Genomic DNA, 25877 nt, shown 5'->3' on the forward strand with positions numbered 1-25877 from the left:
TTTCTTCCTCGTATCAATCGTGCATGGGAGTGGAACGCTCCTGCTGCCGTGGAGATTGATTTGAAATTACAAACTGGAGCCAATGAAGTAAGTTGAAGACTGTGAAGCAAAAGAAATAAAATAAAGTGATATCATTTTTGTAAGCTGAAGCTCTCCCCGAGTCCAGCTCAATCCATATAAAACGTGAATCTGGCAGGGCCTCATGTGTATCTCGGTGTCCTCAGCTTGTCAGTCAACATGGCATCATCGATCATTGGAGTGAAGGTGTGGCGCAATATCTGTGACGAGATGAAGAGGTAAGAGAATAGCAATCAAGATGATTGAGTATCCCTGCTTGTCCATGTATCTTCCCCTTCAGATCGATTCATTGCTGAGAACAGCACGAACTCAATTGAATGCTAAAGCAAGATCTAACGATTCGGAACTATGTACATTCGTTGAAGAAATTATATCGGAAAATGTAATTGGAATGAAGGTAATATCGTACAGCACATCGACCCTTTGATCTAGAGAGGTCCTGCAAAACGTCGTTCCACCACTCGTCATGACCCTCAGACTGACACAGACTGTCCCAATCTGCTTCTGCCAATCCTTGTTCTTTGGGATCCTGTTTCTTGAAGATGCGGGGCTTCCTCTTCTGAGCATCTGATGCCGGTGCTGTGTAAACCAAGTCTTCCACTCCATTGCGACCCGGAACTCTGAGCAGCGGCTCCAGGGCCTCTCGTGGTTTTGAGTGCAGCTCTAATAAACTTCGGAGATAAGGAAAGAACCAGTTGTTCTTCCACCAATCGCGCAGTCTCTGGCCTTTTAAGCCATTACGATGGGCATTATGGTGTACCACAACTGGCACTGAAGTACTCCAGAAATCGGTGTAAAGCGGAAGATCTTGCCATCCCATATTCTTGTCAATGGCAGTCTCTTGGATAGGACTGCGTAAACCAAGCATGTCTCCTGGGATGCCAGCTACCCTTGGTGGATCAATGCCTCTATCGGCCGCGGCTTGTCGGAGTCCAGGACCATCTGACGACGCAATGTATAGCCCATCATCTTCTTCGAAAACGGTAGGGGTGAAAAGGTCTTGGATATAGTCTAGACCGACACTGAAGTCATTTTGCTGAAGTTCCTGAGCAGACTTTTCAGGCTGATCAGCTTGGAGTTTCACCCATTCATCGTGGTTTTGTCGCTTAGAAGTCCGCCAAATCTCTTGCTCGCCGAAGATCTCCGCAAAAATACCTTGGTCGCTGAATATACCTGCACCGGCAGACTGTTTTTCATCGACTTTCTCTTGGGCACGACGGAACATACGCTTCATATCTCCGACGGGGCCCATAAGACTGCCGCTGTTGACATACCGTGGGCGGAGGTCGTGCATTTGCTTAGGATCTTCGTCCGTATGGGGCCCGTACATGTCCTCCCGTGCACTAGACTCGGGAAGATCGTCGCAGTGGGGGTCAGAGCCAAGACTAGCATCGGGCCAGCATTTCTTCTGGGTCGAGATGATGATAGTCTGCCGCGGTATGAGATTGTTTCCTGAGTTTGACGAGAACCGAGAAGGGCTTCCTATCCACTCCTTTCGAATGCGTTCGTCTGCAGCGTAATTCTGCGCCATATATCGTCGAATGAGGACGGATGGCGGCAGCTGAAACCAGACATCGTAGGCGTCGACGAGGAGAATGAGGTCATCTGGTCCAAGGCGTTCATCGTCTGGGGCTTCTTCAGAAGTGATTGAATCAAGAAACTCGAGGGTGCCATCGATCTTGCCAAGATGAGAGCCTCCGAACCATCCAGGAGACTTTTGAAAGTCGCGGCCCCAGTTCACAATTACCGAGCTGGGATAGCCGGATGCAACACCCGACATGAGCATCTTGCACAATCCTGGAGATGGACCATCGGCCGGCACGATGATTCTGAGACGTCGCTGACCACCTTTCTCCACAGGGGGCAACGATGATAGTGCGTCTCTGGTCGAATCGGGTATGTATTGTGTGATATCTATGTGACTCTGTATGTGTCAGGGCTCGTGCTGTCACCTGGCGAGGCAGAGGGATACTAACAACGGCAAATAGTAGTCCAGAGAAAAGGATGACAGGAACAATAAGCTTTACCAAAGCCTTAGGGGACGTCCTATGGAGTCTATGTGAGGAGCTTTGCTTATCATATGACCTGGGGGATAGTAATGCTTCAGCATCAATCTCGGCGTTGAGCTTTCTGTAGGTCTGGTTGCGCGGCGTCCTCGTCCACGCCATGATGCCAGATGCTACATCCTTGAGGACCGACATTTCGGGATACTTGCTGAGTAAAGAATGTTAGGAATGATCGAAAGTCCAGGCAAGTGTAAAGAGAGTGTGTAAAGAGTCCAAGCTAATAAGAACGCAACTGGACTAAACGCTTGATGGGGAGAAATGAAGAAGAGGGGCTTCTTTATCGAACCAGTCAACCCGGGTTGCGATCAGTCTGATATGATATTGATACAGTACGCATGCAGGACATCAGGCAAAGTGAAATTTATCTCATTCACAGATACTCCTTGCTGAATTGCTTGCTCCCTAGGAAGCTGAGGTGACGTGGCGTTTGCCCTGCGATTAGGCTTAAAACAAGTCAAGCCGAGGCGGCAAGAAGCCGAAATTGTGTGGCCGATCCGCCTCCTCATAGGAGAAAATCGTGTGCCAAGGGGCTCTGGCTCGCCTTGGAAAGAATTTTTGTATGATATTGAAGAAATGATGGGCCGTCGACGATAAGGCACGCCGCACAGTGACCGGAAGAGGCCCTTACACCCCGACCTTGGGATGCTGTGGCGGCTGAAGGCAGCCCGCAACTTGGCAGAGACACTTGGCTTTTGGGTTATCTAAGAGATTAAGACGGCTTGGTCAACTTGTTTTTCATGCTATCTTAATGATTGTTGCAAATTATGCAGTGATACATGATCATAAAATGCATTGTCTAATAGAAAGCTACTGAGAGCTTTACGTCGCAAGTTTCGCAAGAAGCGCAACTCGAGGGCAAAATGCGAATATGTACTGATTAGAAGTCAACTAAGGTTCAACATCAGGCTCGTACCCGGGCACACACTTAAGAAAGTCTGCGGCGCGGGACGTATATAAAACAACAGCCACATCTTGGCCTCAATTCCCATCTGAGATTCCGGACCCTTGCCTGATGGAACGCCGGTAGACTAGCTCAGCTCAAGTCCCTGATGGTTGTGCAACAGTGTCTCGGCATCTCTCAGGCACCTTTCATTTTCCGAAGCGAGCACGTATAGCTCCGGATAATTCCCATCGTTCAATGTGGTAAACTCGTGCAGCATGGGTCTGCTCCAGCCTGCTGAGCGAAATTTACCAATCTCAAGACCAGTTGGCCGTCGGGTCATTACCAGCCTGGCCTTGACCAAACCCAAAACCGTACGTCTCCGGTTGTAAAGGTTGAGATCCGAGTGGGCTACCAGGCTTGCCACTCTCAAAGGGAGTACCAAGAAGTTGCGCAAGCCTCATTGTGAGATTCTGGTCTCGGTTGGGCAAGTTCCCCATCAGTCCTTGGACGAGATACATCGGATGTGTTGCCGTGCCGAGCAAGGATTGCAAAACCTGAGTATCAAAAGAAAAGAAACGTTAGTCTGTGGTCGTGGCTTCAAAGCTCGCACTTCAGATCATGTCTCACCTGTGCATCTTCACCGAGACTAAAACCCGGGATGAGTGGCACACCACCGCCGTTGTTGCCGACCAAATTCTGGGCGCGCATTATATTCTGGGCATCATCGACGGCATATTGCGCTGTCCGTTGCATCATGGCGCACGCCGTCAAGACACGCTTCAAGTCGCAACCTTCAGATTTTTCAAACTTTTGAAGGAAATGGGCGAAATTCCTTGTTGCTGCTAAGTCCCCTCGAGCACGAGCAGAGCCTGGAGTCTCGAGCACATCCGTCAAAAGAGTAATGCTTGCGCAAAGGGGGTAACACAAGATTCGCCTGCAAATGTGAGTCGAGTGTCTCAGACCAAGGGTGACAGCTTCATGCGCGGAGACTTACCATAGGTCTGCATATTGGGGCGTTGAAATGGTCCTAAATAATCCCAAGGTCGCGTGCGCCGCCATGCGGCATCGCTTCTGCGAAAAGGACAGCTGAATGTAGGGCATTTCGAAACCAGCGGGCGTTCCCATGAGGACAGCTACAGTCGAGTATTGGTCATGCCGTCTAGCCGCCCAGTGGACCATCATTGTGCACCTATAGAATGCCAACTGCAGGTTGAGGATATCTGGTGCAATGTCTGACCCCAATGCAGGGGCTTCATATGATGGCTGGAGGTTTGCGGGCATACTTGATCTCCACTCTTCAAGGAGAGCATCTAAATCGATGATGGCCTTAACCAGATCGGCGTCGGTAAGGCGGAGTCCTTTCGCCGTGTACAATCGTCTTCGGATTGAAGACTCTACCATCGCAAGCTTCGCTCTGAGGTTCAATATGTCAACACCTTCTCCCCAACCGCTGGGCAGTTCAGTCTCAATGTCGTCATCGTCTTGTATCGAATCCAGGCCATGGTTGAGACCCGTTTCTTTATCCAGTATGTAGGCCGCCCAGAACACCCGACTCCGTGCTTCAACATCCTGAGCACACATGGACATCATTGTACAAGGCTGCCGATGTAGTCCGATGTTTTGAGACAGTCTCACTGCCGCAGAAGATAGCAGAGTCGCAGTTCTGGTACATGTAGTTCCTTGCATGAAAACCGCCATGGCGACAATGGCCTGTACAGAGAGCAAGTCGCCACCCTTCACCATCAGCTCTGTCAGGACAGAAAATGCATTTTTGAAGAAAGGCCAGGCAAGTTGACAAACTTCTTGGAACGCGCTGTTGATGGTTTTCCACCGCGTCCCTACAGAGATGACGGCATTCATGTATGCCCATCCCGACGTACTATTGAAAGTGTCGTCCGCTTCCGGTAATGTTTCGAAATGACGCACGAAGTAATGAAAGTTCAAAAGCGGGTAATTGCTGATGACGTCGTCGTAGAGAGGCATCAAAATAGTGATGGCTTCCTCCCTTTCGAGTCGAGGAGTGAAGACTTGTCTGTTGAACGTAGAGCAGTAAGAGGCGGAATTGACCTCTCTCATACGGCTTGCAATTACGGCAAAAACTGGCATCTTCCCCGAAAGTTGTGACGGCGGTTCGGGGATCTCTCGAGGCTGAGGGACGGGTGTCTGACTGCTTTTTGAATCAGGCGCCGACAATACCGCTTCATCACCCATGGGGTGATCTGACGGAACATGACTGGCTGCAGCTTGCGGCGCATCAAGTCGGTGGTTCGTTATCGGGACTGTGCTGTTTGGTATGGCCGGGCCTGCAAACACGGAGACGGAGGCGGCATCAGTTTCTGACGGCGATATTCTTGTCGGCGGTGCTCCTGGTCTTGGAAGCCCAGCTTGATTGAGCACGGCTTCCATTTTGGATAGTCGTTCCTCTAAAGCTTGGATGTACATTTTGCTTTAATATTCAAGTCAATTTCAATATTCAATTGAGAAAGGCAAGAGTCATGTAAGTGAGCAGGCTACGAGATGATCGTACCTTCGACCAGGTCCACGGCGCCTCTGTACTTGCTGGTACACGCACTCCTGACTGCGATTGACGCAAGGTGTACATGATGGAGTCCTTCCATCGCATTTGATCTTCTTCGATTGGCATCGGAGACAGGCCTTTGTTTCCACGTGTAAGTGTCTGTCGTTGAATGTCCTTACTTCTCAGGGTCTCACAAACCTTCGCAATGCGAGAAGCTTTGTCTTGGGTCCGTCCGCTCTGGACGGACTCAGTATCCATAGCGTCCATGGCAAAGCATGTATGTTGGTGTGCCACGCCGGTGCGCGGGGGTGTGGGGATACCGGACCGCCAACACCCCGGACGGTTCAGTTGAGAATCGGACGGCTGTTTCGGGAATGAGTCCGGACTGAGCGACCCACTCGGCCAGGCGGCGCGTTACGATATGCTAATGACACCTCGGCTCCGAATAGCAGCCGGCAGTCCGCAAAAGAGAAGTAGATTGAGAATCCGACTAAGGCTCCAGGATCGAATCGGACAAAATGCAGGAAAACTTTCACAGTAGATGAGAGAGGAAGAGGAAGTAGTTTCATGATTGGCCCGGTCACGTAATTTCCGGAAGTAAAATGCATCCGTGCTAAAGGGTTAGGTAAGGAGGCTGCTCAGGTCCGACTCAGTTGAACCGCCGCAAAGGGAACTTTCCGCAAGTAATCTATGCCGTATGGGGACACAACCGCTTTGGGCACTCTGGAGTCTGCACACTAGACTTATGGATCCTTTAATGGCTCCACGGAAGCAAATTGTTACCGAGATATCTGGATGGGATTCAGTACGGGGTACGAAGTACGAATATTTAATTCCACCACGTCCACGATAAGTTTACAACTGTGTCGATTGAATCCGCCTTTACGAATACAAAGTCCGAAAACCTTGTTTGCTTCCGCCGCCAGGATAATGAGGGGATATGGATAGGGGTACACCACTACAAACTCCGCTAACTACTAGCGGGGTATTGATGGGACTGCAATTGTGTGCTCGTAGAATAAATGATGGACCTCTATAAGAGCCAGTGCCACCACGGCCATGGTTATTATCGTAGAGCTATTAATTTGACAGCAACTCTACCTTTACTCACTCGCATGATCACCGTGAAAACTTTCATCTAGTCTTGTATTCCGAAAGCACCACACGCAAAATGGCAGTCATTGCAGTTGCCGGAGGCACCGGAAACGTGGGCCGAACTTTGGTCGAGGCAATCGTGGCCACTGGCAAGCATGAGGTCAAAATTCTCGCAAGAAAGGTAGAGCACAATGCTAAGGAATCGTCCTTCTACTAGAATTGGTACTAATTTATTTCTTTAGGCAAACCCCGAGTTGGAAAAGAAACTCGGAGCTTCGATCGTCGTAGTTGACTACGCCGATGTAGGAGCTACTGCCAAGATTTTGGAGGAGCACAATGTCCATACGGTCATTTCAGCTATCAACATGATGCCGCCACCAGGAGAGACTCCCCTTGAGTTTGAGCTAATTCGCGCCGCCGACGCATCAGCATCGACCAAGAGAATGATTTCTAGCGGATGGGGCGTCCCTCACAACGAGAGGTTAGTTTAGATCGAACGCGGATGATATCCAGTGTTTCAGAATTGCACCCTGATACTAACTATCAATGAAGTCAAGGCAGCCAACTGGGTTCTGTGCCCAACAAACTTCGCGCCGCCGCTCTCTTGAAAGAGACCAAGGATCTCGAGTACACCGTCGTCCACAACGGCTTCTTCCTTGACTACTGGGCGACACCTATTGTCCCCTCGTATATGAGCCCTTTTACACTATTTATCGATATTCCAGGCAATGCCGCAGCTATCCCGGGCTCGGGAAACACGCCTTCAGCCTTCACTCACACCAAAGATGTGGGGAAGTTTGTAGCGGCTGCCCTGGACTTGGACAAGTGGGAGCCTGACACTTTCATCGTTGGCGACAAGGTTACTTTCAACCAGTTTGTTCAGCTTGCGGAAGCTGCCAAAGGTACTTTCATATTGGATGCACAACTCGAGGAGGCACGGTCCCAGGCTAACTGAAGATACAAAAAGGCACCAAATTCAACGTTGCGTATGACAGCGTTGAGAAACTCAAGACTGGCCAGACGACAGAACTTCCCAGCCAAGTGCCTGCATATCAATTCTTTCCCAAAGAAGCATACCAGGGCATGGCCTCGGTATTTGGTCTCTGGTTTGAAAATGGAAGCTTCGATATCCCCCCGGCTGGAAAGAGAACACTTAACCAGATCTTCCCTGACATTAAGGCTTGGACTGTGAAGGAAATCCTGGAAACTGCTTGGAAGGCTTGAACTTGCAAAGAGTCGCGGTGCGATGTCAGGGAACGGGGATCTGCAAGTTCGAAACTCAAATGGATTTGTGCATACTTATGGAGGTTCAAAAGCTAGAAGCTTAACATGTGCCTCTCTTTGAAAGAAACTAAAACTATCTCACAGTCATGTGGACTATCATGTCTGCAGATACAAAGCCCCGTCAAGGTTCGAATAACTTCCAAGAAATGAATGTGGCCTGAAGTTGTGTAGACCGGTCCCTCAATGGCGCAAGTGTATTTAGATGTCTCTCCGAGTCTCTAATTCTTTTCGATAGAATATTACATCTTGACTCTGGGAATCCCAATCCATGTTGAGTCGCAGATCACTAGCTCCATACCATCCGCGTCTTTGAGGACAGCTTTGAGTAGGATCTTTTTTCCACGGATTTCCTTGATTTGCCCAGTTCCTAGCACAACACTAGGCGTTTTGATGGGTTTGAGGTATTTGATGTTCATCGAAGAAGTAACTGTGTTCATCTTGAAGATCGGGTCGTCCCTCTCCGTGTCCATGTTCCTCTGAATCAAGACGCCAAGAACCTCGTCGATCAAAACTGCAGTCATGCCACCGTGCGCGATGTTGGGATAGCCATCAACCCCTCTTGAAAGCGCGAATAGGGACGAGAGTTCGGTGATGACAGATCGACCCGGGGCCTCGGTGTGAAAGCTGATGCAAGCTGGTATACCGGTCAAGTTATTGAGTGTTTTACCGAAGAACCTGTCGTGTGGGTTGGCGTTTTCTGGTACCCGGGATGGCGGAATGAAAGTGACGACTGACGGGTTTTTGAGGAGTGCGCGACACCAAGGGAGGGCCTCTAGTTCAGCGACCGTCTCCGGTAAGTTTCCGTCAATCTGATTTCGACTCATGATGAAACAAAGCTCCTTTTGTAGAGTAGTTAATGCACAGGCGTTGCTGTTGTGTATTGAACGCGAAATTGGCGATGAGTTGCTACCTAGAAGTCCAAAGGTCGCTACCAAACAAGCGAGTTGGACCTCGGCAAGGATTCCGCAGCGCTTTCAGCGTGCATGTTTCACGTGAGTAAACAGTGCATCAAGCTTCATAATAGGTGCCAGCCAGTTACCATTAAGCCATATGAATTAGTACTTAACCCAAAGTTGGATTGACACTCAAGAATATCAACCAGAAGTTTCTAGTACCTGCCTTCATAATTCATAAGGATTGATTTGTGGACTTATTTCAACATGCTGGATAGCGTCAGTACATTGACCTTCTGTGTTCCCTAACGCTGATCTCTTTTCGAATTTTCAATTAGGCGTATCGAAAAGGATTAGAACGGCAACAGTATGGATTGAAAGGGATAATTCGAAATTTGCTACTATTCCGAGTAGAGATATGCTGACGCTATCAAGCACCCGATGGGATACGTTGTGCACTTCTGGTTAACAACTTTGAGCTGGAGTCATTGAATCATGGAGAAGCAATTCTCTATTCGGAGACATCACAGACTTGAATATCAAGTCGTCGCGATTTCAAAAGTTCTGAAATTACTTGAACAGTCATCGACTAAGATGCGCTACATTCTTATACGAACTACATGGTTCTCTTCCTAATGTGGACACAATCGCGTTCAGTTCCTCTCAAGCTGTCGGGGCAGGAACCACAGCCAAGGTAACCTCGTAGCAAGGACGGTCTGCTCTGACGACTGGGTTAAGATATTCAGTTAGCTTCGAGATCAGGAAAAAAAGGCTTGGTATGAGGAGAATCATAGATCGAAGGATAGGAAGCCAGAAACTCACCAGTGTTACCGGGAGGAGAGTATCTGGCCTCGTGCCTCTCGCCGGAAGCACTTCTGAAGCAGATAAAACCACCTGGCACGGCGGCTCTGGAAACAAAGTCCAACTCGACCTGCACAGCATCCGTGTCTGGGTTGCATCCATACACCGGCTGGAAGAAGGCCTTGGGGTCTCCACGTTCCGTCATGAACATCTTGGTCGTGTTGTCGTCTGCGGTGTACTACGAAGTGTCAATAAAACGCCAACGCCAACGCCAAACTGCGATCGATCAACTTACTTCTCCGTTAATGACGGCATGGATGATGCCCCTCGACAGCACGCCGTTGACTAGGGTCAAGTTGAAAGCAGAGTCTCCAGCTGGGCTCAAATAGAGATGCTGGTCACCACCGCCTGCTGACCACAAGTTGATGTAGCGATTGTGAATGATGGGCACTGAAGCGTTCTGAACCTGGATTCCGAAACCCTCGGTGATGTTGTTCGAGAGAGGTTCCGTCGGAGGGGTGCACGCTGATACGACAGCCGCAGCCGATAGCACAGTCTTGAGAATTGAGCCAAGCATCTTGTCGCTGGATTTAATCAAGCAAATGTCTGAAAAGTGAAGTCTACCTGCAAAGACCCGAATTACCCTCTACCCGGAGAGCGCGGAGGCTCGATATAATAAGCCCTGAAACTTATCGCACCCCAACGGTGCAGAGGCTGCCAAGACATAGACGAATACGAGATGCTGCATTGCTGTTGCATTGCGTCGCTGACAGGTCGTCCGTTGCAAGCTTAAATGATGTCGCGGTGATTAATATTCTGCGGCCAACAGGCGGCAGAGGCCTCGATCGTCCCATGGCCAACTAGAGGATAGCACTCCAGCAGGCACAGCGGTCTTACCCCAGCATATCAGCCCTGTTGATGTTACGTCCGAGCCTGTGTTTCCTGCCAGATTGGGGCTTAGTGTACCTGCAAGTAAGACCAGGGAAATGTTGGTGACCACTATCAGATGCGGCCCGGACAGGTACGCGTCTGACCTCTCTGCAATCTCACAAGATCAAGGGCATCCAATATGCATAGATAAGCACTATTGAGTCTCCCACATGAACACGCTGATGTGGTTGGTCTTGCTTGACGCGACGAGGTTTACGGAAACTCAATTGAGTTTTTCCATCCGCCCCTCTTTTGATTTCGAAAAGCATTCGATCAAGGCTGGCCTTCGTTCGGGGTTTATTCGCCATTCTCACACACGCATCATGAGCGCTCAGCGCTGTCTTTCACCGGCCCACCCCCTCATCAACAATATAGTCACAGCGAACGCTAGTTATAGTATCTTTCCCGGCTTAAAGACTTCGTACTGGGTACGAGTCACCCGAACGACACGCGATGGGGTGATGTCAGTGTCTACCTAGGTGAGCTGCATCTGCCTTGCTTTCAAGTCCCAGGGAAGGTAAGCTGGAGAGGAAGGGCAATCTTTGAGTGGGCCCGGGAATAGCAACCAACACAACAACGTTCAAGGGAACACGAGCGCCACTCTTGTACCACTGCCGACTGGCTTCGTCATTCTGTCGGCACTCTCGATTATTCCTCATTTGATCATGTAGTGGGCGGTTCGATGAACTGTTAAAATCGCCTTTGAGGCTGAGGCATATTCACGTATAATCAGGGAAAGAGTAACAGTAGTTGGGTGTGGTATTCGCAGATACCAAGATCATGACGATTGATTCATTTCGCTAAAAAGACTTCCGCTTGCTAATGCTGAACTGTTCCTGTAGTGTCCATCCTGCAAATTCCCGGCCGTAATATTCTTCGATTCCACATTACGCAGAGTCATCCGTCTGCTTCTCAACATAGTCGGCCTTCTGTGATGGCTTGTCGCTCTCGAACTCCTGGGGCATAGCGATAGGCCGGTTCTTAGCAAACTTGACCGTGGCAAACACGGAAGGAGAGTCCTTGAACAGCATTTCGATCTCCTCCAAGTTGCGGCCCATAGTCTCGGGGAAGAGGAAGTAGACGCTGACGGGAATGCAGGCCGAGATGACGGCGTAGACAATGTAGTATTGGTAGCCGATCGTGTTGAGGGCAACGGGGGTGACCATGACAACAATGAAGTTCCTGGGCAACCGTTAGTAAGAAGAGATGATGGAGAACGAGAAACATAGTTGCGACTTACCAGAGCCAGTGGTTGGCAGTAGAGATGGAAGACATGGCCATGCGGAGACGGATGGGCGCAATCTCGGTGCAGTACAGGAAGTTGGCACCCAAGAAGCCGATAGGCACGAAGGTGTTGAACAGGTAGATGAAGCAACCAGCGGCGATCTGGGCAGCGGTGTTGTCCTTGGGGAAGGATGTGGTGATGGCCAAGCAGGTCATGCAGGCAGCCATTCCGAAACCGCTGAAGATGAAGACAGCACGGCGACCGAATCGATCAATGGCGAAGAAGGCCAGGAATGACGAGAGGAACTTCCAGGTCAGAGCACCACCAGCGAGGGCCTTGGACTGCTCGGGCTCCATGCCCAAGTTCTGCTGGAACAGGATGGGAGCGTAGACGGAAACGAGGTTGCTTCCCGACATCTGCTGGTAGAACTGGAGCAGGATGCAGAGTCCGAATCGGTAGGCGAGCTTGTCATCGCCCATCTTGAGCATGTCGGAGAGCTTGGCGGCGTTCTGCGTAGTCTCCTCGAGAGAGTGCTCGATACCAGCAACCTCGGCCTGGACTTCAAGGGAGTCCTCAGGCAGGCCACGGAAAGCAGCGATGATGGAACGGGCCTCGGCAGAGCGAGCCTTCATGACGAGCCATCTGGGCGACTCGGGAAGGAAGTAGATGCTACCCATCAGCATCAAGGAGAAGAGAATGGCAATCGCGATAGGGGGACGCCATGTGACGGGGCCAGTCTTGAACTCCCAGAAACCAAGGTTAATCCAGCTCTCCAAGACGTAACCGACGCAGGTGAAGAGACCAGTCAGGACGACCTGGCGACCACGGTTCTTGGCGCCGGAGGTCTCACTCTGCCACACGGGCACAATAGAGCTGAGCTGACCAACTCCGAGACCAACGATGAGGCGACCGACGATAAGCTGTGCCAGGTGGAAGGAAGCACACTCGAGGATCTCTCCGATGAGAGTGCAGATACCGGCGAAGAAGATGACATTGCGTCGTCCGAAAGCGTTACCAGACCAGGAGCATGAGAGAGAGCCAAAGAGGGCACCAATAGTAAAAGTAGCAACGACGAAACCCTGGAGAGTTGAGTTGGCGTTCTTGGTCTCGCCGGTGGTGTTGACGGTATCGATCTGAGGGAAGGTCTTGACCCAGTCCTCAGTAGTCAGGAGGCCACCGAGGCCAGCCTGGTTGTATCCGAAGAGGATAAAGGCCGGGCAGACGACGAGAGCGATCTGGATAACGCTCAGGGCATTGCCTGTCTGGCCGAAGTAGTTTGCACCCATTATCAGGACTGATGTTTGTGGGCGCACGCACGGCTGTGATCCGAATTCTTCAGGTGACGGGTGAAGGTTCAGCCTGAGAGTATGTCCGCACGGTAAGAATGAGAACAGACAGTCGACGAGGGATGGGATAGGGAAGCCAGACTAAGGGCACACGACAGAGAGGCGAGGCGACCTTGTTCTTAAGGAATTTCATCTAGCGGACCGCGTTCATCTCAATGTGACTGTCCCTTGTGGGGAAAGGTCTGCGGAGACCCCGCGGGATTCTGACCGCAAAGGCAGATTCATAATCCAAACTCCAAACGAGCTTGCCTCTCCGTTGAGGTAAGGGTCAGCAATGTGGAGGGGCTGCGAGCAAAAGATGGAGAAAAGAAGGAGAGGGGAGATGGCCCTGGCGGGCCTGGGGAGTCTTGGAGAGGGCTCGACAAGGTATCGAGTGTACCATGGAGTAGGACGGAGTAACCCAGCCGCAGCGTAAGGTGAACCAAAGCTACGAAGTATTCGTACGGGCGACGGCGGGCCTTCCTGTGTCGTCAATGCCGACTACGCTCCGTTGTGCGTGGCCCGGTTGACTCGGCCAGGGCTAGGACGGAAGTCGACCGAGCCAGCCACACCCGTCCCGTTTCCTTGAGGGCGATAGCTTCATCACACCTCCCCCGTGGAGACGCTCAGACGAATTGTCGTTCCACCTATTCGCCGCCTTCGCTCATGACGACCCTCCCAGGTCCCGCCTTGCTGCTTAAATCCCTCCCACCATCCAGCAAGCAAGCTGCGGAACCGGCCTATGGTACATGGCGGCTAAGGGGGGCAGAAAAAGCCAAAGAAGCTTGGTCGTACGAGCCTAGATGCAGGCCTTAGAATACTACGGATGCAATGGATGGTTCGGTGTATGGATTGTGGGAAAAAGGTTCCACCTACAAACACACGGCGCTTCTGTTGAAGTGTCGTTGAACGATTGAACCGTTGAAGATGATCCGCCCAGCACTGATAACGATGCCATGCAATGCGGCGAAAATTAAGCAACAGCAGCCAAGACGGCAGCATGCGATGCCAAGGCCCCAACGTAGGCCAAGAGTTGACCAAAAGGACCACTATCAGTGGATGTGCGAACCGAAAAGACCCCCACGTCACGAACGGCTTGCTGACTCGCGGCCTCTGAGAACACGGCGCGAACGGGGATAGTGACGACGGCGTAATACACGGCGTAACTTAGTAAGACGCGCTATGCCTTCTAGAAGGCGCGCAATAAGATAACGGCATAAGGCCCGCGCCCGTTTCCTCCCCTCTCCCCTTCGATCAGATCTCATGTATGGAAAGGGGCCATTGGTGCGGTGTGGAATCTTGGAAGCATATAAGTCTCAGGACGGCCCTCGTGTTCCTTACCTCGCCGGCCGGACCCTGGCGGGTGACGGCACTCGCTACGAATGCGACGAGCCGATCGGCTTCGCTCTCCCTTTTCACGGCGAGCGTTGCCCAATGCAGGTGTATGACCACTAGCTGCGGCACTTGGGATTGGGTCCGTAACCTGCATGCGAGATTCGGTGATCCATCCGCGCTTCGGAGGTTTACCGAGTCCACATTGTTCCTGCGGTTGCGGCTCTCTTGTGACTGTTTTGCCAATACTCATTGCAAACTCTTTACGACCACGTTACTCAACAAGGAGCAGCCAAGAGTCTGAGAACTTGAAACGTTGAATTCTGTGAGTAAGTAATCTGTCTGATGTGACTGTAAACAATGTGTCAATTGCGAGCCATGGTTCCACCCTGTCCCGTGATGAATCTAGGCGTGCGTATCTGTAATGGACGCAGCCGAAAGCAAAACCTCTCGCGGAATCCGTGACGTGCCCAGAAAGCTTCCTTCTTCCAACCTCCAACACTCATGTTCGCGCAACCAAGCTACTCCAGCTTTTCCCCAGACGTCGATGTTTCGAAATACGCTTTCTTCACGGTGACAAGTCCGCAATGCGCGAGAACGCGGGGGACGAACCCTGGTCTGTGACGTTCAGGTCAGCCCAAAAACCACATTTTCGGACGGCGGTATTGGATCGTCCGGTCTTCTAGCGCAACTCACTTTCCGTCTAGTTTTCGTGATGCCCACTTGTCGACGGCCAGCAACGCGAGCACGATGGAGGCATAGAGAGGAATCCCCGCGGGGTAGTCTCCCTCCCACAAAGAAAGCGGGTGAGCCATGACCACGGTGGCCGTGAAGGTTTCCCCGTACGTTCTGAATCCCTGGAGATACTTCCCGAACGTGGAGAGCCATCGGACCCAAGTGAAGTTGTTCAGCAGCTTGATGGACGCTCGGTGCCACTGCGCGTCACCATGCACGTACCCCAACGTGGAGGCGAGCGCTCGCTGGAAAGACGTTGCCTGGAACGTGGCTCTAATGAAGGGAATATTCCCCTCGCGGACATACCCAGCCAGATGGAAGCTTCCGGCCGAGAAAGCCAGTCCTAGAACGAGGTCGATCAAGTTTGGCACGGGAGGTTCACCGGTGATGACGAGAGGGTAGTAGTATCGGGCCAGCTCGATGGTCCCGAGAATGACATGGATCATGAGAGGAATCCATGGCAGCGCCGTATACTTTGCATGAGTCGGCGTCGAAACCTTCCTCCAACTTGGGACTAGAAAACGCAGGTACGTGCTCGAAATCCAGAAGATTTCGAGAAAGACATGGTGCTTCTCAAAGAGCAGCTCTGCCGCGTCCCAGCCGTCGTTGATGCGTGCCCAACTTGAACCCATGATTGTGGGTCGGAATCCAGTTCCCTGCAGGTTTCCTGCCGTGTCGTTGGGCGCCTCGAACGGGTTGAAGGCAGCACGAAATAAACTCGGAGACTTCATCCGGGCGGTGGCGTGGGGTTTCAAATAGTTCTGGGTACCTTTTCGCAGACTAGAAAATCCCAAAGTGCATTGACGGCGGCTTTATATTCCCTTCATCCCATCCTTGCTTTGTCTGGGGTTGAAGGACTTACTTGCTACTGGCTACCTAAATCTACTTGATCAGCGGCCATAGCCATAGGAGGCACTTTGGTTTGAACGCTCAGAACGTGTGACACGTACAATTTGTCCCTCACGAAGGATTGATTTAGTGCTGACGTTATCTGGCACGAGCTTCACGAAACCGCTGTACATTAAAGTCGCTCGTAAATGCAGACGGGAAAGATTCACGCTGGTTCGACAGCGCGTCAGCAATGTCCGTGTCAAGTCTACGCCATCTACCTCATCCCAGTCGCTAGGCGTGCCAGGCCTGCGTCGCCAAGATCGCCTATAGATCGGCGCCGTATGCCAAGGTCGGGGTCGCTCGGTTCGAAAGGCAGCCTTTCCAGAAGCGGCAACAACTCGTAACTCCAAGATGCAATGCTTCAGCTAGCGACGCACTGTCATCAGCGGCCGCGCGGAGGCTGCAACTCACTCAATCTGATCATCTTCCAGAACAATTCGGAAGAATTCGGCTTGAGGTCAAACCTCGCTCAACATCTTATAGCCGCAACTATCAAACGACAGGTTGGAATTCAGGAATCATTGCCGGATCTAACCCACTTGAAACGCAATAAGTACCGGAGCTTACAGAGGCACTTATTGATTGACTACCACCGATAGGACGAACCTTCTTCAGAAGTTCCGGATTATTGGCAGGACAGAACTCAATTGCAAACGACACCACAGCTCGTCTTGAACCTTGAGCGACCCAAACTGCGCTAGAATGACATCTTCCTACTCAAAAGTCTGGTTGTATGGTAAAATTCCGAACAGCTCGTCATCCACTGGGAAAAGGAAGATGATTGCAATGCCTAGATTTCGACAGTAGCACGTCCTGTGGCCCCTGTAGACTCATGTATCAAAAGGTGCTCTTTCAGAGCTAAGCCATAAATGCCCAATTCCGCTGATCATGGATGAAAATTGAGATATACAACGAAGAGATGAGGTGTGAAAAGATGACCGCTATGCGTGAACGGCAAGAATTACGATTAGGTCTTGATCTGTCACGAGATATGGATGTGGTTAATGCTGCCCACATTGAGTGGGCACGCTTTTTGTGACATGATCAAGGCCTTGAGGAAGGCTGACCATATGGGCCGATTGTGAATTATCCAATATCGTCTCGTGGACGACGTGACTATGTTGTATTAGAGATATTTACTGCATCTCTAGCAGCGCCATGGTGTTGCCTGCCAAAATCATTTTGCATGATGTCCTGACTACTCGCACCTCAAGCAATAGGTGTTGAAGTATGTGTGATGACGGTTCTCAACATTGTTTATTGAGCGACGGGATCTAAGACAGGCGCAAAACGTCATATTAATTTTGACACAAGAAGATATAAAATTCGCTTGCAGAGTCAACGCTGGCTCGCTTGCTGTATGGAAAACCAACATTACATCAATATGCCTTCCCTTTGACTCCCACTAGAAAGAACCTTCAGCCCAGGGGTATTCCCTTTGCAGTAGACGATCCCCGACCCAAGCCCCCGAATCCAACGCCGATATCTACATCTACCACGCACACTTTGCAATGATACCCGTAGGCCACTTCCGCACAGCAAACTTTCTCGCCTCGTCAATGAGAAGAATACCCAGACCAAAAGTCATCGGCAGGAACCAGTACTCGACAGGGACAGGGGCCGTGGCGAGCGTCGTCTGGAACTCAGGAACGTACAGCCAGAAGATGGCCATCAGGAGCGCAAAGATAATGGCGGGGAAGAGGTACAAATTCTGCGTGCGCTTGTTGCCGATGGGCGGGTGCTGGAACAGCGACAACCGACGGGTGCGGATGGCCAGGAGGTTGAACCACTGCATGACGACAAGGTTGACAAAGTAGATTGAACTGGCGACATTGAGCTTCTGCTGATAGTAGTCCGGGTCGATTGATGACGGCAAGTTGCCAAAGGAGAACCAAATATCGCTGAACTTGATGCCGTTGCGCTCCAGGTACCAGTAGGACATGGCAAACGAAGACAGGGTCTCCAAGACACCCACCAGGCCGTAAGACTGTACGACGAGCTGCCAATCAACGAGGCGGTCCTTACCGGGCACACGAGGCTTACGAAGAAGCACGTCGGCCTCGGGCGCTTCGTAGGCCATGGCGATGGCGGCGGCGGCGTCGGTGAAGAGACAGATGATGATCATGAGGAAACTGCTGAGGATCTGGGGAATGCCGAAGAGAACGTTGGTCATGACGGGCCAGAACTCGGAGAAACTACCAGCCGGGAGGAGGTAGGCGACGGTCTTCTTGAGGTTGTCAAACATCATGCGTCCATACCGCAGGGCCTCGACGACGCTGGAGAAGGAGTCAAGCAGAACCATGTCGGCGGCCTCGATGGCAATATCGCTTCCGGAACCGAGGGCGATACCGACATCAGCGGCGCGAAGAGAGGGTGCATCGTTGACGCCGTCACCGGTCATGCCTACGATCTCGTGACGGGACTGGAGTTCGCGGACGATGCGGAGTTTCTGCTCCGGCGTCGTACGGGCGAAGACGATTTCTTGGTATCGAGCAAGCTGGTCCCACTGCTCTTCGTTGAGGGTCATCAACTCGGGGCCGGAGAGGACGAGGGCTTGACGCGGGGAGGACTCGAGATCGTCCACGATGTGTTTGATCGAGGGGTCGACGTGGTTGATGCGTTGGAGAGCCGAGATGTCGTCGACTTGCGAGCGAGGAACACCGATAATGTTGCATTCGGCTGCGATGGCCTGGGCAGTAAGAGCGAAGTCACCAGTAACCTACACGTTGTTAGTCTTCTGTGTAACCTAGGAGTGCAACGGATTGCTGGGAGAAGCTTACCATGAAGATGCGGATGCCTGCGCCACGGAGGGTGTTCATAACCTCGGGGATCTCGGGACGAGGAGGATCGACAATTCCGACGAGACCGACGAGCGTAAGACCGGATTTCGCCTGGTTATTGATTTCCATCTCGTACGCGCTGTCAGACGGGTGACCCTTGAGAGCAGATCTTGAGATGGCCTTGCGAGCGAGCAACAGCACACGACGCCCCTGAGCTGACCATTCGTCCTTGATCTGCTCGATGGATGCACGAGTTGAAGGGTCCAGAGCGGTAGTGTATCCGGCAGGGTTAACGTAGTTGCTCAGTCTCGGCATGAGCACATCAGGAGCACCCTTGATGGTCAACAAGCTGGTTGCACTGTTAGATTATGCCATTTGTTTGAAGTCCTGTTCGACGTGGAAACTTACACATCGCCCGGCTGGAAGACTGAAGCAGTATCGGAAGGCAAAGCAAGCGACAGTCCATCAGGGTGTGACATGCCGAGAACGCGAATCATGTACTTGTTCTTGCTGTTGAAGGCGAGTTCGTACTTTGTCTGCCAGCAACGGCGCAGCTCAGCGGTCTGCCCCAGGCTCTCAGAGAAGCGCAGGATGGCCTGGTCCGTGGCATCACCGTGGATGACGCGCTCGTGGAGCGGCAAGCGGACGGTCGCGGCATCGAACTGGCCGGCGTTGCAGAGACCAGCGAGCGCACGAAGCTGCTCCAAGGAGTTGTTATTGGGGTGGTTGTGTCTGTCGACTGCGATCTTGTCCCGCGCACCGTCGGCCGTCATCTTCATGGTACCGATGGCACACTCGGTCACAATCATCTTGTTCTGCAAGGTGATTGGTTAGTCCCCATACTATAACGAACTAGGTATGGATAATTATGCAACTTACCTGGGTCAGCGTACCCGTCTTATCGGAACAAATAATCGAGACAGAACCAAGTGTTTCGACAGTCTTGAGCGACTTGCACAGAATCTTGTTCTTCCGCATCATGTTGGCGCTGATGGTCATGCTGGCCGTCAAAGCAACAGGCAAACCCTCAGGAATGAATGCCACAGCGACAGAGACGCAAGAGATGATCAAATTGGGAACGTTGATCCAGTTAGGATACTGTTTCCTAAGCCATGCACCCCTGTCAATGGAAATTAGGAGTTAGCGTTTACTTTTTGTACAAAAAAAACATGTATCTGGCCTGATGGCGTACCAAACAATCAAAACAAGCACAATCATGAGGAACATGATGGAGCAGATGATCAACACAAAGTGCAGAACTTCGCGTTCCAGAGTTGTCAACCCCTTTTTGGGCTCGTTGGTCAGCTTGGCGATGCGTCCGAAAATAGTGTTGTCACCGGTGGCCACGACAACACCAGTGCAAGTGCCCGAGACACAATGTGTGCCCTGAAGACCGATGCATCGAGTCTCGAGGTAGTTGTTATCGGTTGAGTCAACCGAAGCGGGCAAAGGGACAGACTCTCCTGTTGTTTTGTACTTTGTCAGTGATTTTTCCCGACGTCAGAATGGAAGGGAACCTCTGGACCACCAGTGCCTAAATTAACGAAAGCCACCAGAAGAAAATAACTTACCAGTCAAGATGGCTCTGTCAAACTTTGCGTCCGAAGAGACCTTGAGGAAACGCACATCCGCAGGCAATTTGTTGCCTGACTTGACAATGAGAATGTCACCAGGGACAATGTTCTCAGCCATGAGCTCAACCTGGTTGCCATCACGAATAACCATGCAGTTCTCAGGCAACATAGTCTTGATGGAGTTCATCACGCGCGAAGAAGACCAGTCCTGCCACATGTTAAAGGCAGCCTGGATGAAGAAGACGGCAAGCAGCACGATGGCCAGCGCCAAGTTAGCCACGGCGGGCGGGCTTCCCAGGGGCTTCCATGCGATGAAGACGAGGATGGAAGCCACGAGGAGAACTGTACCGAAGCCCTTGAAGAAGTATCCGAGAATGCGTTTTGTGTGGTTTGTCGGGGCCGGCGAGGGCGCGTTCTTGCCATAGTGTGCTGTGCGGCGCTGGACCTGGTCCGCGGATAGGCCGTCGGCGATGGAGGACGACTGGCGTCTGAGAAGCTCGTCGACGGAGAGGGTGTGCCATTCGAGTTCCGAGAGTTCTGCAGAGATGCAGATGGTATTAGTCGCTGCAGTTCAAGTCGATTTCGAAACACAATAGATTAAGACGAGGGTTTTTTTTAGACCGCTTCACGAACCTGTTGCGACATTTTTGGCCTTCTTGACGGCTTCAGTCTTTGTCTTGTACTCTTCAATTTCAAAGGAACTTTTCGAAGAGGGTTGTTAGCCGAGAGAAAGATGTTGATGAGGCATTTCTTGTCATTGATTTGTCGCATGTTGTTCCACACTTACACCGTGCGGTACTGGATAGGAAGCTCAGCAGCAGCGTCAATGGAGTTGCGTCTCGACCGGACGGAGTGTATAGACATTGACGTGTTTGACCGGGCATGATGAAGACCCGGATCAGCGTTAGAGCGGTGAGCCTTCCTGCCGGCCTCCTCGTCGGCGTCCCAGCGAATGCGGTCTCCGGCCGCCTCCTTCTGGTGTTTGAGCTCAGATTCGTCGTCCATTTTTTCTATGCGGTGTTTTTTCTTCCAAGTTGACAAGTTTCGTGCAACGTGATCTCAAGGTAAGAATAAGGGTAGGGTAGAATAGGGTTTTCCGGGTTGTCAGGACAGCTCAGAGTAACAACGACAACAAGACGAGGGAGGCCTCACGCAGAGAAGAGGGAGAGAAGGGAGGGAAGTGGGAAGTGAGCGAGTCTGTGAGCAGATCTGCACTGCAACGTCCTGCAAAACATTCAGGGTCTTATATACGAAATGGACAAGGCAGGGCCACGAGATAATAGACGGGACGGGAAGTCCAGAAGAGGGTATCCGTCTTAACCCTCATGTCTATCATGAGCTCTTGGCATTTGTGTATGCAAATGTTTACGAGAGACAATCGGCCTCTCCCAAAAGGTACGGTACCGTACACGCCGCACCGCCATTGCGGAGATTGCGGCATCCGCATTTATTCCATCACATGGCATGGGCTGGGACTCGACGCTTTGCTTGACTTGGATCGACTTGGGATGGTGTCAAATAAGAGGAACACAATAAGAGCCTGTTTTGGTCGCAGGAAAGGGAGGGGGGGAGACACGGGAAACACCAAGCGAGCGGCTTTTTCTTCTGACTCCCGAGGAGTCGGTTGGATGGGATGGGATGGTATGGGCAGGGCGTATAGTCAAGAGAAGGAGGAGGGAATGGGGGTGCAAGTTCACAAGTCGCGTTCCCCAGTTCAGGGCAGACGATACAAGAGACAAGACAAGGCATGGGCGAGGAGACGAGCACGAATGTGGTGAGCAATGACAAACAGGAACAAGGCCCCAAGGGCCAAGACCTGGCCGTTAAAGGCAACATCAGCAACTACTCTTACGGAGCACTAGACGAACGACTCGACGAGCAGAGCCGACGGGCGACGTGCGAAGAAGGATGGAGGTTGGACGGCGGTTGTATCTACGGCGCCAGGAGGCGGTGAAATGGCACTGAGAATCCAACGTGCCGAGCGTACTGTGGCCGACAAGTCTGACAGCCTACGGGGACACGGGAATCTCATGCCTCATGCGCAAGACTTTTTTTTTTTTTTTGCTCCGGCGCGGCTAAGCCAGGCCGGGCTGTTTTGAAATGAGCAGGGCCAGCGAGCAGACGAGAGGTGTCCAAATCAAGAGCGAGAGGCGTGTCACAGAAACAACGTTGCGTGCGGCCGCACCAAGGACCAAGGGGGAGAAGGGCACTGCCAGGAGGAGGCTCGGTTGCGCTTTGGAGGAGACGATGATGGGGTGGACGGGGGGTGGTTGGTTGTCTGGCTAGGGGGGGGGAGGGCGTTTAGAACGGGAAAAGGAAAAATGAAATAAGAATGGGAGCCGCAGAACTGAAAGAGAGCGGCTATGGTAGGTAAACAACGGGCCTGGTTGAAAAAGTTAATGAAAGGAGGGAAAAGGGTGCAAGTATTGAGGGTGATAAATCGCTCATAGAAAGGGTTGGAGGCGTTGATGCGAAATTACACGTTGGTGAAGTCTTGAGAGTTGGATATCCAAGTATCTCTTGGCGCAAGAGAGGCTCTCAAAGGACTTTGCCAGTGACAACCAATCAAGGTTTTGGCGCATCCTGCCCCGTGCTCGCGGCACTACGCTCGATACCCGTCCTCTACCTTGCCTTGGGTCCTTGGTCCCTTGGTCCTTTGGTTTATTTACCTACCTAGCCCTTCCTGGATCCGTACTATAGACAGTTACACTACGGAGACGGAGTAGGTATGGATACCTCCCACTGACCAGAGATGGTTGACCAGGTTGGCGATGCTGACCACTTATTACTCGGCTTGGCTTTGGTGCGGGTTGTGGAGAGGATGTGTGGAGGAGGAGGAAGAGGGCTCCCGCGCCCATGTGCGTCCTGGTCCATGATCCATCCTCTGATCTTGTTCTTGTTTCTGTTCTTGTCTCTTGACCTCCCTCGGCCTCCATCATCTCTCCCGGGTCCCAGAGCCATGAGTAGTCCATGACAAGACTCACTGAGACACACAGGAAAGGTCCCCTTACCCTCCAAATGCCCCCCTACCCCCTACCCCCTTCGAGAGTCCACGTTCACGCCCCTCCCTTCCCTTGCCCGCAGAACCCGTTACCGTCTGCCCTCCTCTACAGCCCTGCATCTAGCTTTTGCACTCATCTCACTGGCCGAACCATCGATCCATCCGTCCATTCGAGATCCTCTCAGCTAGCTTACCGTGTAGCTTGAATCCAGCTTTGCTACCAGCTTCGCTACTCGAGTACCTTTGATAGATTGAGGGCAGAGAACCAACAAGATTGGTCCCGCTACAAGTTTCCATTCCCGATGATTGTCGGTCTGCCGCCGCTGGCTTATAGGTTCTATATGGGAACATGCAAGAGACACTGCTGCAGTGCCGCTGCAAAGTAGTCGAAAGGCGATCAGAGAGGAACGAAATGCAGGAGGGGAGACTCGAGAGCTTGCTGGCGCTGGCACTGCCACAATCCATCAGTCCCCTTCTGGTGCAAGTGCTCGACATGCTTCTTCTTTCACCGTTTCTCCAACAACAACGCATTCCCATCACCAGTAGCACTCACCCACCCACCACCACGGGGGACCGGCCGAACAGGCACAGCGCAGGAGCTGACCGCCGCTGCAATGTGAGTTGTGAGGTGTGGAGAAAACAGTGGCCATGTCTCGGTTTGCTGCAAGCAGTTAGCGGTGCCCGCGTCCGGGATGCCCACATCCAGAGAGCTGCTGGCTCAGGGCTGGCTGGCCTGGCTGCATCCTCTTTCGTCTCTGAGCCAGGTCGCTGCTTTCAAAGTGCCATCCATGATCGCAACATTCCAATGCGACATTCGTTACACATGAAAGCTAGGGGAGCTAAGACGAGACGCATGCCGAATCCAGTCCTCCTCCCTCACCCCCAAATTTTGTCTGCTCAGCTTCAACATCCCGCGTCGCGTCATTTGTCCAATTGGAGAGTATTCAGGAGCCAGCTCCATTGCAGCTCAAGCTAGCTATCCTCATGTTTTTCTCTCGTCATCTTCGTTGTGCGCCTTTTTCTGTTCACTCTGGGATACGGATACCCGAGGGATTACGGATACTCATTTGCTCTTCACGAACTCATCTTTGTGCGACTCCACAGCCCCCGGGACCACACTCCAAATCCAACCCGGCCCTTTCGCCGGCGCCCATGCCGGCCATCAATCTTACATTTTCAAGCACTTTGAAGTCGGCATGTGCCGACTTTTGGGCAAGTTATTTGGAGAAGCAGAGCCACCCTAACTCAGTGAGGTGTCCGAGGCGATAGCCAACTTCTAGAGGCTGCGGCGGCCACCACGCATTGCCCTCCAGCCCGTCTTTCCATGATCCGTCGATGCTTGTTTATTGCGCTCTCCCACAGTAAAGAGGCGGTGATGCCGCATCGCATCGTCAAACAAGCTCATCCCGCTTCTTCGGCGGTCTGTTAGTCTGCCGCTTGTTAAACCGGCCTGGCTTGCCGCCTACCTACCTACCTTCCCATGTGCCGACTCCTTTGTTGTTTAGTTCAATGCCTGCTTCTATTCTTGTTCTTTCTACCAGAAGCAAGTCCTCGGGCCGCGACTTGAAGAGCGAAATAGAGACGTACCTACTGAATTACATGTCTCGATGGCAAATCAGTGTGTACGTACTTACACTGCCACTGGCCTGCGATTTCCAAGCCTTTATTGTTCATCTACCGTAAAGCGGTGCTTGCCGCATTTGCACCTCAGTCATTCAAAGAAAGGCGAAAACGAGAGAGATCCAAAACGGCCGCTCAAGATACACCCAAATCTGGTCTCTGACCGGCGATCGACCACGAAGAGTCTCCAATCAATACAAATCACCGCCGCGCCCTACTCCGTCCTGCGTATGTGCCAGTAGTGAGTGCCGACTTTAGGGCCTGGGGCTGTGCCCGTTCATCATTGTAATAACTGCACTGGGCAGACAGAAAAAACCTGTCAAGCCGAAGTCAGGCTTGCCCCGTTGCTCTCGCTCTCACTCTCACTCTCACTCTCACTCTCATTCTGCTGCCCAAGAGAGTGTGTGTACTGGTCGGCGCCGAAACCCTGGAAGGAAGGGGAAAGAATCTAGCTACTACGTACGGAGTATAGAGCACTCGCGCTGCTCCCTCCTCGGCCGCGCTTAATTTGTATGGGGGGTTTATTTTTTTTTCGCGCTGTTAATTTGGCTTCGTTTGACGTTGACCACAATCAACGGCATTTCCCTCAGACTGGGAACCCCCCCCACAGTGAGGTGTAAGAGTGAGAGTGAGTGAGTGAGTGATAAACCCGCTGGACTAAGGTAGTGTCGATCCCATCACGCGCGCCCCCTCCAAAACTGGTCTTCACTGCAAAGATAGTGCGTCCTGCGAGAGAGAAAAATGTTCAAGGCCGGTAGACCCAGTCCGTAGGCGGCCTCCAGCTTCTCAACCATGGCTCATCCCAGTTCTCTTCATCGTCGCGCCCGCGCCCGTTGGTTTGGCTGA

The 25877-nt window shown here is 52.0% G+C and overlaps 12 protein-coding genes across 12 annotated transcripts; 3 read left to right on the forward strand and 9 right to left on the reverse strand.

Annotated features, from left to right (window-relative positions):
• Positions 1–200: 200 nt before the first annotated feature.
• CCOS01_15737 (uncharacterized protein) lies at positions 201–2279 on the reverse strand (the record flags this gene model as incomplete). The annotated part of the gene is made up of 3 exons (XM_060463875.1): positions 201–278; positions 488–2002; positions 2055–2279. The coding sequence occupies 3 exons, from the start codon at positions 2277–2279 to the stop codon at positions 201–203; spliced, it is 1818 nt and encodes a 605-aa protein (XP_060305630.1).
• Positions 2280–3341: 1062 nt separating this feature from the next.
• Positions 3342–5433, reverse strand: CCOS01_15738 (uncharacterized protein; the record flags this gene model as incomplete). The annotated part of the gene is made up of 3 exons (XM_060463876.1): positions 3342–3581; positions 3655–3961; positions 4022–5433. 3 exons carry the CDS (start codon positions 5431–5433, stop codon positions 3342–3344), a joined length of 1959 nt encoding a protein of 652 aa, XP_060305631.1.
• Positions 5434–6716: 1283 nt separating this feature from the next.
• On the forward strand, positions 6717–7864 carry CCOS01_15739 (uncharacterized protein; the record flags this gene model as incomplete). Its single annotated transcript, XM_060463877.1, has 4 exons — positions 6717–6821; positions 6883–7121; positions 7193–7542; positions 7608–7864. The coding sequence occupies 4 exons, from the start codon at positions 6717–6719 to the stop codon at positions 7862–7864; spliced, it is 951 nt and encodes a 316-aa protein (XP_060305632.1).
• A 299-nt stretch (positions 7865–8163) lies between these two features.
• CCOS01_15740 (thioesterase superfamily protein) lies at positions 8164–8748 on the reverse strand (the record flags this gene model as incomplete). Its single annotated transcript, XM_060463878.1, has 1 exon — positions 8164–8748. The coding sequence occupies one exon, from the start codon at positions 8746–8748 to the stop codon at positions 8164–8166; it is 585 nt and encodes a 194-aa protein (XP_060305633.1).
• A 732-nt stretch (positions 8749–9480) lies between these two features.
• On the reverse strand, positions 9481–10195 carry CCOS01_15741 (uncharacterized protein; the record flags this gene model as incomplete). Its single annotated transcript, XM_060463879.1, has 3 exons — positions 9481–9545; positions 9640–9856; positions 9914–10195. The coding sequence occupies 3 exons, from the start codon at positions 10193–10195 to the stop codon at positions 9481–9483; spliced, it is 564 nt and encodes a 187-aa protein (XP_060305634.1).
• Positions 10196–11435: 1240 nt separating this feature from the next.
• On the reverse strand, positions 11436–13059 carry CCOS01_15742 (uncharacterized protein; the record flags this gene model as incomplete). The annotated part of the gene is made up of 2 exons (XM_060463880.1): positions 11436–11730; positions 11789–13059. 2 exons carry the CDS (start codon positions 13057–13059, stop codon positions 11436–11438), a joined length of 1566 nt encoding a protein of 521 aa, XP_060305635.1.
• Positions 13060–14071: 1012 nt separating this feature from the next.
• CCOS01_15743 (uncharacterized protein) lies at positions 14072–14683 on the reverse strand (the record flags this gene model as incomplete). The annotated part of the gene is made up of 3 exons (XM_060463881.1): positions 14072–14147; positions 14203–14287; positions 14440–14683. 3 exons carry the CDS (start codon positions 14681–14683, stop codon positions 14072–14074), a joined length of 405 nt encoding a protein of 134 aa, XP_060305636.1.
• A 268-nt stretch (positions 14684–14951) lies between these two features.
• Positions 14952–15896, reverse strand: CCOS01_15744 (uncharacterized protein; the record flags this gene model as incomplete). The annotated part of the gene is made up of 2 exons (XM_060463882.1): positions 14952–15048; positions 15127–15896. 2 exons carry the CDS (start codon positions 15894–15896, stop codon positions 14952–14954), a joined length of 867 nt encoding a protein of 288 aa, XP_060305637.1.
• Positions 15897–17548: 1652 nt separating this feature from the next.
• On the reverse strand, positions 17549–21415 carry CCOS01_15745 (Na+/H+/K+ antiporter P-type ATPase; the record flags this gene model as incomplete). The annotated part of the gene is made up of 8 exons (XM_060463883.1): positions 17549–18775; positions 18837–19185; positions 19245–19651; positions 19716–19956; positions 20029–20299; positions 20408–20947; positions 21044–21111; positions 21198–21415. 8 exons carry the CDS (start codon positions 21413–21415, stop codon positions 17549–17551), a joined length of 3321 nt encoding a protein of 1106 aa, XP_060305638.1.
• Positions 21416–22157: 742 nt separating this feature from the next.
• On the forward strand, positions 22158–22696 carry CCOS01_15746 (uncharacterized protein; the record flags this gene model as incomplete). Its single annotated transcript, XM_060463884.1, has 2 exons — positions 22158–22360; positions 22519–22696. The coding sequence occupies 2 exons, from the start codon at positions 22158–22160 to the stop codon at positions 22694–22696; spliced, it is 381 nt and encodes a 126-aa protein (XP_060305639.1).
• On the reverse strand, positions 22246–22992 carry CCOS01_15747 (uncharacterized protein; the record flags this gene model as incomplete). Its single annotated transcript, XM_060463885.1, has 2 exons — positions 22246–22419; positions 22891–22992. The coding sequence occupies 2 exons, from the start codon at positions 22990–22992 to the stop codon at positions 22246–22248; spliced, it is 276 nt and encodes a 91-aa protein (XP_060305640.1).
• Positions 22993–25018: 2026 nt separating this feature from the next.
• CCOS01_15748 (uncharacterized protein) lies at positions 25019–25273 on the forward strand (the record flags this gene model as incomplete). The annotated part of the gene is made up of 1 exon (XM_060463886.1): positions 25019–25273. One exon carries the CDS (start codon positions 25019–25021, stop codon positions 25271–25273), a length of 255 nt encoding a protein of 84 aa, XP_060305641.1.
• Between the last annotated feature and the right edge of the window lie 604 nt (positions 25274–25877).

This window comes from Colletotrichum costaricense, assembly GCF_030867565.1.
Source record: "Colletotrichum costaricense strain IMI 309622 chromosome Unknown Scaffold_25.1, whole genome shotgun sequence".
Lineage (NCBI taxonomy): Eukaryota > Fungi > Ascomycota > Sordariomycetes > Glomerellales > Glomerellaceae > Colletotrichum > Colletotrichum costaricense.